This window comes from Paroedura picta, chromosome 8 (genome assembly GCF_049243985.1).
Source record: "Paroedura picta isolate Pp20150507F chromosome 8, Ppicta_v3.0, whole genome shotgun sequence".
NCBI lineage: Eukaryota > Metazoa > Chordata > Lepidosauria > Squamata > Gekkonidae > Paroedura > Paroedura picta.
The window spans coordinates 238,066-252,577 of record NC_135376.1 but is presented as its reverse complement, the minus strand read 5'-3'; the positions used below and the strand labels follow the sequence as shown (position 1 = coordinate 252,577).

Genomic DNA, 14,512 nt, shown 5'->3' with positions numbered 1-14,512 from the left:
GGGGGCGGGGGCACTACATGTTAGCTGGGCAGTTCAGTTGGTCGGTGGGCTGCATCCGGTCCGTGTTGATCTCGTAGGAGTGGAGGATGTCCTTCAGGTGCTCCACGGTGTCCGGGTGCAACTGGGGGGTCCTGGACAGGATCCAGGCATCGCCCATGTGGAAGACCCAGAGGAAAGTGACGCAGGAGTACACCAACGCATAGTGGTCATAGTCCGTGGAGATGACCATGTAGGGAGCAGCGGGCAGGACTGGAGGGAAACAGCAGGAAGGCCGGGCGGGTCAGAAGGGCAGGGGCAGGCTGGCGAGGGCTGAGGGCTTCTACCCCGGCCAGCAGGAGGCAGCTCCCCATCAGAGGTTGCCCAGGAAGCCTCTCCCCCCCCCACACTGTTCTCCCCACTGGGGGAGGGGGCTTTGCTCTTTGGCATGGTTTCCTGCCCCTCCCCAAAGGGAAGCAACTGTCCCCAAGAAGTCCTTTCCCCTCCTCCACAAGCCAGACCTGCAGCCATCCATGCCGAGCAGGGGAGGGGGGGTTACAGTGGCCAAGCCATCACTGCATCCCGCCCCACCCCCCCCCCCAAAAAAAATCATGGGCCTTCAGAAGAAGAGATGGCACAGCAGCTGGCAGTCCTCTTCCTGAAGAAGCCCTGCGTGGTTGGAGTTGGGATGGGGCGGGGGGGGGTCTCAGTCACAGGCTCAGGTGCAGGCAGGACAGTGGAGGACATGCCCATGGCCTCAGGGCACCTGTTTACAAGAAGCTGGGAAGGGGGCAGCCAGGCCCTGTGGCCATGCCAAGGAACATGGGCACTGCTCAGCCCCCCCTCATGCAATCTCAGATGTACCGTTGCCCAGTTACTTCTGCCTCTTGACTCTCTAGCCCTTCTGAGCAACTAACCCCCCTCCTCCCTCGCTCTGGGGAGACACTTATCCCTTGACTGAAGCTAGTTGGTCTTCCAGTTGCCTGCTGGACTCTGGCTCTGATGCAGCTCCAGGCCCACATGTTGGCTCTCTCTTCCCTTCACCCTCCCCCACCCCCACCACCCTCACAAGTCCACCAGCACTTACACCAGTTGGACTTGACGTGCAGCTTGGCGGGTTCGTTGGGGTCCGGTTGCCAGGCCTCACCCTCCGACTCCTTCATGGTGCCGTCCGAGCTAAACCAGGAGCAAGAGGGATGGAGCATTGCTGGCCGCAAGTGTGGGGTGAGGGGGCAGCACCCCCTGGGGCAGGGGAGGGGGCTGGCCCCGGGGGTGGGAGGCGCCACATCTTGAGGGCCCAGCTGCCTTGGAGCCCTTCCCATGACTTTGGAGGGGGGGCGTCCCTGTCCCAGCCGCCTCACCACATGCCCTCCTCACTGACCGGGCTCAGTTTGGAGAGAACCCCACACACCCCTCCTGTGGCCGCCTGCCTTCCTCCTTGCTCCCCTGTGATCTCCCTCCGTCAGCCTCGGGTCCTGCGGGCAAATGGGGAACGGAGCCCCTGGGCCTCTACAAATTGCTCTGGGCCCTGTGGAATGGCTGCCTCCCACCCCATGGGCTGTCAGTGAAGGGAGCCTGCTGGGTTTGCTTCCCATACAGGGCCTAGGCCAGGGTGGGGAAGAGATCCTTATCCTGGCAAAAACTCCAAGGGGTTGGGGAAGGACAGAGAAGAGCAGGTCCCACTCCCCCCACACAGATGGGAGAAGTCCCCTCAGCTGATCCCGCCTGGAGTCAAAACCTCAGCCAGAGGCCAATGGGGGTTGAGGCCCTGCAGCAGCCACAGGTTGCAAACATGCATGCTCACATGCAGCCCCCCCCCCTCAACGCTCTCCCCTCAGTCATGACCCTGCAGCCTCCCCCCACACACACACACACACCCATATCAGAGACACTTACAGACGTTCTTTGTTCACCACTTTAAACCTTCCATTTTCTTTCTGGGAATAATTTGTCTGGAAACAGTAGTTTTGTTCAAAACTGGACATCAACTTTTCTATCATGTACCATTTCCCCAGGTACTAAAGAGAAAGAAACATATTCCTCTTCTGACCGTCCAGTGATGGCCAAGCAAGCGGTATGGCCACAGCCTTCAAAATGAGAGAGACTCCCCAAGCCCATGGGTGGCCCATTCTCCCTACCCCACATGGGGTGGGACATTCCCCCCACCCCTCCCCTTGAGCGCAGGTGCTTGTGTTCCTCCTACCTTGGAGACATCAAACTCCTCCTGCACTGGCAGATCTGGGCACTTGCCCATGTGTAAGGTCTGCCCCCAGGCCAGGGGGAGGCATCCCAGGAGGATGGGCAGCACTGGCAAGGGGCCCAGCATGGTGATGGGCAGGAGCTGGAACACCAACCTGGGAAGGAAGGAAAGGCGGAACGACAGAACAGGCCTGGGCAGGTGGGCAGCAAGGGGGGAGGGGGGGGAGGCAGGACGACCTCCCTCCAGATGTCTAGCAAGGGGCACAAGGCAGCCTTGCTGAGCAAGTAGCCACAAAGGGGAGCTTCGCCCCAAAGACTCTGAGTCTGTGCTCACAGGAAAGGGGAAGAGAAGCCGGGTGGCTCAGAAGCAATGGGACCTTCATGAGGAGGACAGAAGTATCTTGACTGTGATGGTGATGTTGACATTCAAAGGCGTGCTTCCTCAGTGCAAACTGTAAATATCCATGGCTACCCAATGGAAACCACATCCTCCACTCAGGGGAAGCTCTCCATTCCTTCAATAATACTGAAAGTGCGTAGAACCGGGGGGGGGGGGGGGGCTGAATGTCCCACTCCCCAGTGTGACCCTGGGAAGGGGAATCCAGTCCCAGGTGGGGGTTCAGCCCTGTCCAGCCCTCCCCACTCCCCAGTGCTGGCTGCCCTGGGCCTCTGCCAGCTCCTGTCAGCCTTGGACCACCCCTCAGCCTGGGAGAGCCTCACCCGACCTCTCTGCGTCTTCAGCCACCTCGTGCCAGGGGTGGCCCACAGCCAAAGCCACCTGACTATTTAAAACTTTCTCCCCTTTTCTGGGGTACTTATTCCAGGGAAATTCGGAGTCAGGCTCCTTTCTGAATGCCGGACAATCTCAGTGTGTGAAATTGCAACGCATCCAGTGGGCTTTTCTTCCCCTGTTCAGTCCCTCTCCATCCATGTCTGTTCAAGTGGTCCTTTTTCAGTCTGCACAAACCTGACCAGCCTGGCCCCAGCAGCCCCCACCTCTGGAGTGAGAGTCCTCCCACCCCCACCATCTCCCCCGGTAGTCGTCAGTACATGCCCAGAGACGTAACTGACCAGAAATCCTAGAAAGAACAAGCCATTGGGACTGAAGCAGAGCACACTGGGAAAAACCCACAGAGCAAATGGCCAGCGCAGCCTATCTTTATGATGAGCCTTGGCAGTGTCAAGTTTGGGCCTGGGTCCAAGACCAGGCACGCTGGTGCAGCTGGTTGATCATCCGCTATTCATTATGCACTATTATAAGCTGCCCTTAGATGCTGCCCTGGTGCAATAGGGGTGGCCTGTAAATGCCAGTATATGTACATAAATCCGGATTTGGTTTCTGCCCTCTGGCGCATGGCCCCAAGACAGGCTGACCGTGTTAAGATTTCCCTGCTGCCTGGGAGCTTCCCTTTTTTAAAGCCAGCCAGGAACTAGGGCTGCCTGCTCCAAGCCTCCCTGTCAGACTACTCTTGACCAGTCACGGTTGGAGGACAAAAGAGCCAGGGCCATAGCGGGGAATTAGAAAAGATCCAAAGGCCTGTGGGTGGCCTGGATTCCCACAGCACATGAGCTGCTTGCCTGGGAAACACTTGCTGGGCACTCAGCACAGGTGTGGCTTACCTTGACTGCACAGGTGCCTTTGGGGGTCCTCCTTCCTTCCCTCCCTCCCTCCCTTCTTCAGTGAGAACCCTTTTATAAGCATCTGGGCACCCAGGTTAATTCAGTGCTCCCACAAGCCACACCCGCCAGTCCTGGACTTGTTTGTTGCCGAAGGGTGGTGCCCAGTGCCCATCTGGGCTGCCAAGTTATCTCTGCCCCGAGCTCTTCCTGCCCTCTGCATGACTGACTCTGCTGCTCTCAAAGGAGCCAGTGTGCCATTTGCACCCAGTGCCTCTCCGGTACCAAGCAGCCAGTCAGAAAATGCATGTTGTGGCCTGACCGTCCTGTGCGAGACCAGTCAGCCCTCCCCTGGGAGGATGGCCCTGCCCTGGAGCCGGCTCCGTCCCAATTCAGGGTGACTGCACCCTTTCTGCAGCCTTAAAGCCTAAGGGAGCTTGGCTGCCCAGGGGGACCCCACCTGGCCCAGCAGAGTTCTCTGGCAACAGGAGGGGCACTCTGGGTTGGCAGATAGATGAACTGCTCCTCCGCCACACAACACACACACAACTCCTCCAGCTGGGGATCCTTTAATCCTCCTTGTTCTGGACATGCCTGGCTCCTGCTTCCCTGCCAAAATTTCTGAGCAGGCTTTTCCTCCCAAGGAATCATAGAATCAGAATCATAGAGTTGGAAGTGACCTCCTGGGTCATCTAGTCCAACTCCCTGCACTATGCAGGATACTCACAACCCTCTCGCTCATCCACTGCAACCTGCCACCCCCTTGAACCTTCACAGAATCAGCCTCCTTGTCAGCCTCTGTTTAACAATTTCCAAAGAGGAGGCTTGCCTCCATCAGGACCAGAACCCAGTGTCCTTCCTCCTAGAATAGAGTTGGAAGGGGCCATACAGGCCATCTAGTCCAACCCCCTGCTCAACACAGGATCAGCCCTAAGCATCCTAAAGCATCCAAGAAAAGTGTGTATCCAACCTTTGCTTGAAGACTGCCAGTGAGGGGGAGCTCACCACCTCCTTAGGCAGCCTATTCCACTGCTGAACGACTCTGACTGTGAAAAACTTTTTCCTGATATCTAGCCTATATCGTTGTACTTGAAGTTTAAACCCATTACTGCGTGTCCTCTCCTCTGCAGCCAGCAGAAACAGCATCCTGCCCTCCTCCAAATGACAACCTTACAAATACTTAAAGAGGGCTATCATGTCCCCTCTCAACCTCCTTTTCTCCAGGCTGAACATTCCCAAGTCCCTCAACCTATCTTCATAGGGCTTGGTCCCTTGGCCCCAGATCATCTTCATCGCTCTCCTCTGTACCCTTTCAATTTTATCGACGTCCTTCTTGAAGTGAGGCCTCCAGAACTGCACACAGTACTCCAGGTGTGGTCTGACCAGTGCCGTATACAATGGGACTATGACATCTTGTGATTTTGATGTGATGCCTCTGTTGATACAGCCCAAAATGGCATTTGCCTTTTTTACCGCTGCATCACACTGCCTGCTCATGTTTAGTTTACAATCCACAAGTACCCCAAGGTCTCATTCACACACAGTGCTACCTAGAAGCGTATCCCCCATCCAGTAGACATGCTTTTCATTTTTTTGACCCAGATGCAGAACTTTACACTTATCTTTATTAAATTGCATCTTGTTCTCATTTGCCCATTTTTCCATTGTGTTCAGATCTCGTTGAACTCTGTCTCTATCTTCCAGAGTATTTGCCAGTCCTCCCAATTTGGTGTCATCTGCAAACTTGATGAGTAGTCCCTCCACCCCCTCATCTAGATCATTAATAAATATGTTAAAAAGTACCGGGCCGAGCACCGAACCCTGAGGTACCCCGCTACTCACCTCTCTCCAGTCTGATGAAACACCATTGACAACAACTCTTTGAGTGCGGTTTTCTAACCAATTCCCTATCCACCTAACGATCTGAAAATCCAGATTGCAGTCCTTCAACTTATCCATCAGAACATCATGGGGAACCTTGTCAAAAGCTTTATTAAAAACCAAGTAAACAACATCAACTGAATTTCCATGATGAAGCAAACCTGTTACTTGGTCAAAAAAGGAAACCAGGTTGGTCTGACAGGACCTGTTGGAGACAAATCCATGTTGACTTCCTTGGATAACCAAATTGTCCTCCAGATGTTTGCAGATCGCTCCCTTTAATATCTGCTCCATTATCTTCCCCACAATAGAGGTCAAACTCATTGGTCTGTAGTATCCCGGGTTATCCTTCCTCCCTTTTTTGAAGATCAAAATAACGTTTGCTCTCTTGCAGTCCTCCAGGACATCTTAAAGAGGTCCCGAAGATGATGGACAAGGGTTCTGCAAGTTCTCCGGAAAGTTCTTTGAGCACTCTTGGGTGCATTTCATCCGGCCCAGAGGATTTGAACTCATCCAGTGCAGCTAAATGCCTCTCGACAACCTCTCTGTCCATGTCAACCTGCCACCCAGACACTATCCCTTGGCTACTGCCATCTCTAGATGTGCCTAAACACTTTGACCTGTGGGAAAAAACTGATGTAAAATAGGCGCTGAGCCTTTCTGCTTTCTCTGCATCCTCCGTTAGAGTTTGTCCATCCGCATCCAACAGTGGGCCTATTGCCTCCTTTACTTTATGTTTGCTCCTCACATAACTGAAAAATCTTTTCTTGTTACAATGGGGTACCCACCTCCTTCACCCCATCCACCAACTCTTGCCTGTTGGTCAGTATTAAGTCCAGTATGGCTGAATCTCTTGTGGGTTCATCTACCATTTGATAAATGAAATTATCAGCCAGGTCAGAAAGTTGCATGACTGAGGACACTTCACAGAGTTTGTTTCCCAGCACAAATCTGGGAAATTGAAGTCACCCATGATGACAAGGTCCTGCCGCTTGGATATTTTCCCCAGCTGCTCACAAAGTGCAGCATCCACATCCTCTTGTTGGTCAGGCGGTTGGTAGCAGATCACCAAACTGTTTTCCCCTCGCTTATTTTCACACAGATTATTTCCACTGGAGATAAACTCTCCTTCACTAGAATTTCCTGACTGGAAAGCCCAGTGCCACTCCTCCACCTCTTCGATCTATTCTGTTTTTTTCTGAACAATTCATATCCATCCACTATTACATTCCAGTTATGAGAATCATTCTACCAAGTTTCTGTGATGCCTACTAGATCATACCTTTCCATCAGCAGGAGAAGTTCCAGCTCTTCCTTCTTATTGCCCATGCTTCAGGCGTTAGTATAAAGGCCTCTGAATCCTTTTACTTTTGGTTCCCTATGAGCTGGCCTTCCTGGTTGGGCTGCCCCCGATTGGTCTCCTTCCTTACACTCCGTATGTTGTTTCCTTCCCTTTGTGGCTTCAGGTTAAAGCTCTCCTGATGAATCTCCCCAGGTTCCTGCCAAACACATTCTCCCCCAACTTCAACAAGTGAAGTCCTTCAGGTGCTAGTAAGCCTTCTTCAAGGAAGCCTATCCCATGGTCCCAGAAACCAAATCCCTCCTGCCGGCACCAACTACCCAGCCACTGATTCACCTCCATTATCTTCCTCTCCCGACGCATTCCTCTTCCCTTGACAGGCAAGATTGAAGAGATTACCACTTGTGCCCCCATTTGCTTGAGCTTCCTCCCTAGATCTTGATAGTCTGTTTTAATAGGATCGATGGTATTCACGGACATGTCATTCATTCCCACGTGGACCATCTCAAATGGGTAGCGATCCGTAGATTTGAGGAGTTTGGGCAGCTGTTCTGAAATGTCTTTAATTTTCGCCCCTGGCAAGCAACACACCTCTCGGGTTAGGGGGTCGGGCCCAACCACATGACAATCCATTCCTCATTAGTAGGGAGTCTCCAATTACCAGTACTCTCCTTTTTTCTTCTCAACACTATTTCCTTCTATCCCCATGGCCTCTTCACTGCGTCTTAGACTTTGTTTTGGGACCTCTTCCCTCGTTGACACTTGCAAGGGCCTGAAATCTATTCTGGAGCGCCAAAGGCCACGAGAACTGTCTCGTCCTACGCCTTTGAGTCTTTTTCCTAACTATCTGCAAAGGCTCCGTAATGAGGTCAATCCCCATATCCTCTTCAGGACTGGTTGTATCCTCTTTATTCAGAGTTGAACAGCTCCTGTGTATGAACTCCTCCCCTTTCTTAATTTGGGTCAGAGTAATAATCCTCTCTTCTAATCCCCTAATCCTTTCCTCCAAAAGTCTTACCAGTTTACACTTGAGGCACATGTAGTCCATCTTGTCTTCAGGGAGGAAAGCACTCATGTCACACTCATTGCAGATAATGGGATGAGTGTCCTGGAGGTCCATCGTAACTTCTAGGCAGTGTAACTGCTAGAAAATTTTATCTACAGATTCTAATTGGCTCACGCCTCTGTCGAGGAGCAGCCCTTTTTAATCCTCCCAGCAATCACCACACTCAGCACCACAATAGCCTCACCTGGTCAGCAGCAGCAGCACTTGCCAGCAGCTCTCTCCACGTACTCTCAGTTGTCTGAGCTCTGCCTCTGTCAAGGAGCAGCCCTTTTTAATCCTCCTAGCAATCACCCAGCAATCACTCAGCACCACAATCGCCTCACCTGGTCAGCAGCAGCAGCTCTCCCCAGCAGCTCTCTCCACATGCTCCCAGCTGTTGGAGCTCTAAGATGGGGGAGACTTGTCTTGGCAGTACTATATGTGAAAAGGATCTAGGAGTCTTAGTAGACCATACAATGAAAATGAGTCAGCAGTGTGACTCGGTGGCTAAAAAGGCAAATGGGATTTTGGACTGTATCAAATGGAGTATCGTGTCCAGATCACGGGAGGTGATGGTACCACTTTACTCTGCTCTGGTTCGGCCTCACTTGGAGTACTGTGTTCAGTTTTGGGCACCCCAATTGAAGAGGAATGTTGACAAACTGGAACGTGTCCAGAGGAGGACAACAAAGATGGTGAGGGGTTTGGAAACCAAGACATATGAAGAAAGGTTGGGGGAGCTTGTTCTGTTTAGCCTAGAGAGGAGACGGCCGAGGGGATCTGACAACCATCTTCAAGTATTTAAAAGGGTGCCACATGGAGGATGGAGCAGAGTTGTTCTCCCTTGCCCCAGAGGGACAGACCAGGATGAATGGGATGAAATTAATTCAAAAGAAATTCCATCTAAATATCCAGAAGAAATTCCATCTAAACATCCAGACAGTTAGAGCGGTTTCTTAGTGGAACAGGCTTCCTCGGGAGGTGGTGTGTTCTCCATCTTTGGAAATTTTTTAATAGGGGCTAGATAGCCATCTGACAGAGAGGCTGATTCTGTGAAGGCAAAGGTGTGGCAGGTTACCAGTAGATACCAGTTACCAGTTTCCTTTTTTGACCAAGTAACAGGTTTGCTGGATCGGGGAAATTTGGTTGATGTCATTTACTTGGATTTTAGTAAAGCTTTTGACAAGGTTCCCCATGATGTTCTGATGGATAAGTTGAAGGACTGCAATCTGGATTTTCAGATCGTTAGGTGGATAGGGAATTGGTTAGAGAACCGCACTCAAAGAGTTCTTGTCAATGGTGTTTCATCAGACTGGAGAGAGGTGAGTAGCGGGGTACCTCAGGGTTCGGTGCTCGGCCCGGTACTTTTTAACATATTTATTAATGATCTAGATGAGGGGGTGGAGGGACTACTCATCAAGTTTGCAGATGACACCAAATTGGGAGGACTGGCAAATACTCCGGAAGATAGAGACAGAGTTCAACGAGATCTGAACACAATGGAAAAATGGGCAAATGAGAACAAGATGCAATTTAATAAAGATAAGTGTAAAGTTCTGCATCTGGGTCAGAAAAATGAAAAGCATGCCTACTGGATGCGGGATACGCTTCTAGGTAGCACTGTGTGTGAACGAGACCTTGGGGTACTTGTGGATTGTAAACTAAACATGAGCAGGCAGTGTGATGCAGCGGTAAAAAAGGCAAATGCCATTTTGGGCTGTATCAACAGAGGCATCACATCAAAATCACAAGATGTCATAGTCCCATTGTATACGGCACTGGTCAGACCACACCTGGAGTACTGTGTGCAGTTCTGGAGGCCTCACTTCAAGAAGGACATCGATAAAATTGAAAGGGTACAGAGGAGAGCGACGAAGATGATCTGGGGCCAAGGGACCAAGCCCTATGAAGATAGGTTGAGGGACTTGGGAATGTTCAGCCTGGAGAAAAGGAGGTTGAGAGGGGACATGATAGCCCTCTTTAAGTATTTGAAAGGTTGTCACTTGGAGGAGAGCAGGATGCTGTTTCTGCTGGCTGCAGAGGAAAGGACACGCAGTAATGGGTTTAAACTTCAAGTACAACGATATAGGCTAGATATCAGGAAAAAGTTTTTCTCAGTCAGAGTCGTTCAGCAGTGGAATAGGCTGCCTAAGGAGGTGGTGAGCGCCCCCTCACTGGAAGTCTTCAAGCAAAGGTTGGATACACACTTTTCTTGGATGCTTTAGGATGCTTAGGGCTAATCCTGCGTTGAGCAGGGGGTTGGACTAGATGGCCTGTATGGCCCCTTCCAACTCTATGATTCTGTGATTCTATGATTCTAGATGAGCGACTGGGATGTGAGTGTCCTGCATAACGCAGGGGTTGGACTAGATGGCCCATAAGGTCCCTTCCAACTCTATTATTCTATGATTGTATTATTCTAGAAGTGGGCTAAACTGAATAAAATGAAATTCAATAGGAACAAATGTAAAATTGTGCATTTAGGTAGGAAAAAACGTATTCGCTAAGATTGGATGAGGGAGATTTGTCTTGGCAGTACTATATGTGAAAAGGATCTAGGAGTCATAGTAGACCTTACATTGAACATGAGTCAGCAGTGTGACTCGGTGGTTAAAAAGGCAAATGGGAAATTGACTATAGTTCTGCATATTGGTTTGACAGTTTTTGACCCTTGGTTCTTATCAAGAATGTTCCTCTCCAGAATGCAGCTTCCTCATGAGTTGGGGGAGGGCATGTTCTAAACAGGGTCAAGCAGATCTTATCTTGTGAACCAATGCCAGAAGGCATGAGTATGCAATTACAGTGTATAAATCCTGGGGGCTGTGATTGATGCCAGGCAAAGTCCCGGAACCCTGTCAGCAGTTTCTGTAAGGCTGGTATAAGGGCTGTTGGGTGTTCCCAGGAAGGGGAGTGGGGAGGCAGAGACCCCAGGCTATTGGATCATCCTGCAAGGGGCATCATCTTTCTCAGCCTCCAAGGAAAGAGTATTTAACACTATGTGGTCCTATTGTTCTGCATGCAGATTTGGGAACTCCTCTGTGTCTATTTCCCTGCAGTAAAATATTAGAAAGGCTTTCCCCTCAGTGTAATTAATTGGGAGCATTACACTGGGCAAAATAACCCTGATTAGGCCGCAGGGCTATCGCTGGAAACCAGGAACAAGTGTAGGCAGGTGGCCTTAGCAGCACCCACTGAGCCCACACCCGCCATCCTCCTTGTGCCCCAGGTGTCCTGAGACACATGCTCCAACTTGAGGTGGATTCTTTTGTAGGTTTCATAACCTTTGTAGAAAGTTTGCCAGCCAGTCAGGAAAATTACAGGATTTCTGTTCTCTTTGACAGCCAATTAACCAACTCTAGGAAAAGTAGTAGGAAAACGGTAATGACTGGGGAAGGCACTGGCAAACCACCCCGTATTGAGTCTGCCATGAAAACGCTGGAGGGCGTCACCCCAAGGGTCAGACATGACTCGGTGCTTGCACAGGGGATACCTTTACCTTTACCTTTTTAGGAAAAGTAGCTATGCACTGCCTTTTAATTATTTGTAAACTGCTAAATATAGTTTTTCAAAGCATGCACCTCTGTAAGATCTCAAGTAGTTTGAGAACTGATCACTGAGCTATAGATCCATCACATGAGAAAGTTATGATTGCTCTAGCGCTAGGGACTGTCACCTTTGTATAAAAACCACCTCCCAGAGGGTAGATCCTGTGCACGAACTGTGCACCGTAGGCTCCCAAAGCCATTCAGAGAGAGTTCCATCAGTGAACTCCAAAGCTCCTCGATTCCATTATGTTTGAGAGAGATTTTTGAGATCCCGTTTTCCGGTCCTCAGAAGTTTCCGTAAAAGTGTCTTTTTTCAAAACCGGGATTTCTTTTTCTGTACGAGATCATGGAAGCCACTGGCAGCCTTGGTCTGGAGGTTTGCTGGCCCAAGGCCAGACCCAGAACTCACTTCCCATGATTGCATCGTACGGATTAAGCGGCCCTTTCATCCGGCGGCCCCTGCAGAAACCCTGCAGAAACTCTTTGGCCTCTGAGCAAGTGAAAATGATTCTCACACTAGCAAATCAGTGCAGGCTTCTTACGAGGAGATGGGATAGCTAGCTTGCCACACAGGCGCAAGCCAAGAGGCACCTCCAGTGCAGGGGCATGAAAGGGGTCCCTGGCTCTTCCTTGGGGGGGGGGACTAAAGAGACAAACCCCAGGCCCAGAGGGCCACAGCCCAACTGTTGTGTATGTGGATCTGTTGAGGACCTAGCTTGAGATCCGAGGCAAAGTCCAGGCAGAATTGCAAGGATCCCCATCTGTGGGATCCAATAGTTTGAATCATGCTCAATCTAGCCAATCGCATACAGCCATGTGGGATCCCTTTGACTGCCATGTTGGGTTTTTTTTTGGGGGGGGGTTGGGTCTTGTTGTTGCCTGCTACAACATGTACTCACTGCTGGGCTCATTAATAAAGAGCTGTTCATTTGCCCATTCGCCTGGCGTTCCAGGAAGGCTGACCTCCCCCTGAAGAGGGCTCCAAATGGCCAGGGCTGCTTGCACACTGCTTGGACCACACTCTTCTGCAGGTGCCTGGTGGCAACGCTTGCTACCGAGTTCTGCAGTGGATCCTGGAGGGCCCTGAAGCAGGCACCTCCGGGGATTGTTCTAAGCTGGGTGGCTCCCTCCTCCTATGGTCCCGATCCCAGGCAGGCCAGCGTGCACCTGCTATCCCCACTGCCTCCCCCAGCCATGCTTGGATGCTGCTGGCTTCGCAAGACGGGCAGCCGGCTGCCTCCTGTACCCTGCCTGGGCCTCTCCCATCTCACTGCCTGAGGGAGGAATGCCAAGCCAAGGGGGGAGCTGCTGGCAGGCTGGGTGGGTGGCCAAGCCTCAAGAAGGCAGCTGGGGATCAGGGGCTCCCTTCTCCCAGTGCTGCTTCTAGCCACCTCGGCCACTCACACCCCCTCCCTGTCCTGCCAGATGCTGCCTCTTGCCCCCCCCCCTTCTGTTCAGCCCCGGCAGAGATATGGGGTCCATGCCAAGAGCAATATTGGGGCTGGGAAGGCTGGTATTGGGGCTGGTTGGCTGGTATTGGGGCTGGTTGGCTGCAGAGGAGAGGACACGCAGTAATGGGTTTAAACTTCAAGTACAACAATATAGGCTAGATATCAGGAAAAAGTTTTTCACAGTCAGAGTAGTTCAGCAGTGGAATAGGCTGCCTAAGGAGGTGGTGAGCTCCCCCTCACTGGCAGTCTTCAAGCAAAGGTTGGATACACACTTTTCTTGGATGCTTTTGGATGCTTAGGGCTAATCCTGCGTTGAGCAGGGGGTTGGACTAGATGGCCTGTATGGCCCCTTCCAACTCTATGATTCTATGATTCTATGATTCTGTATCTCCTCAATACATGGTCTGGAAAGGATTGGCAAGCCCTGCAGACATTTTCCCCTGCTGTGCCCCATCTGAGGCCCCACCACTCTTCCCCTTGACCAGGTCCATGGAATCTCAGCTTTTAGGTAGGAAAAACCAAATACACTGATATAAGATGGGGGAGACTTGTCTTGACAGTAGCATGTGCGAAAAGGATCTAGGAGTCTTAGTACACCATACATTGAACAGGAGTCAGCAGTGTGACTCAGTGGCTAAAAAGGCAAATGGGATTTGGGGCTGTATCAAACGGAGTATCAAATGGCTGGATGGAGTCACTGAAGCAGTCGGTGCAAACTTAAATGGACTCCGGGGAATGGTAGAGGACAGGAAGGCCTGGAGGATCATTGTCCATGGGGTCGCGATGGGTCGGACACGACTTCGCACGTAACAACAACAAACGGAGTATCGTGTCCAGATCACGGGAGGTGATGGTACCGCTTTGCTCTGCTCTGGTTCAGCCTCACTTGGAGTCCTGGGTTCAGTTTTGGGCACCCCAATTGAAGAGGGGTGTTGACAAAGTGGAGTGTGTCCAGAGGAGGGCAGCAAAGATGGTGAGGGGTTTGGAGACCAAGACATATGAAGAAAGGTTGGGGGGAGCTTGGTCTGTTTAGCCTGGAGAGGAGGCGACTGAGAGGGAATCTGAGAACCATCTTCAAGTATTTAAAAGGGTGCCATATGGAGGATGGAGCAGAATTGTTCTCTCTTGCCCCGGAGGGACAGACTAGAATGAGTGGGATGAAATTAATTAAACAGAAATTCCATCTAAACCTCCGGAAGAAGTTCATGACGGTTAGAGCGGTTTCTCAGTGGGACAGGCTTCCTCGGGAGGTGGTGGGTTCTCCATCTTTGAAATTTTTAAACAGAGGCTGGATAGTTATCTGACAGAGAGGCTGATTCTGTGAAGGCTCAAGGGGGTGGCAGGTGACAGGACATGAGCGATTGGGATGTGAGTGTCCTGCATAGTGCAGGGGGCTGGACTAGATGACCCATGAGGTCCCTTCCAACTCTATGATTCTACTAGAAACTAAGCCCGCTGTACTGTAAATACAGCGGGCGTTAGCGGGGCTCGTGAGTTG

At 51.3% G+C, this 14,512-nt stretch overlaps 1 protein-coding gene across 1 annotated transcript; it reads right to left on the bottom strand.

Moving 5' to 3' along the window:
• APOD (apolipoprotein D) lies at window positions 1-3,843 on the bottom strand. Its single transcript, XM_077347800.1, has 5 exons — window positions 3,796-3,843; window positions 2,180-2,330; window positions 1,873-1,994; window positions 1,064-1,152; window positions 1-249 (listed from the first exon to the last, which is right to left on the bottom strand). Exons 2-5 carry the CDS (start codon window positions 2,300-2,302, stop codon window positions 14-16), a joined length of 570 nt encoding a protein of 189 aa, XP_077203915.1. The 5' UTR covers window positions 2,303-2,330; window positions 3,796-3,843; the 3' UTR covers window positions 1-13.
• Between the last annotated feature and the right edge of the window lie 10,669 nt (window positions 3,844-14,512).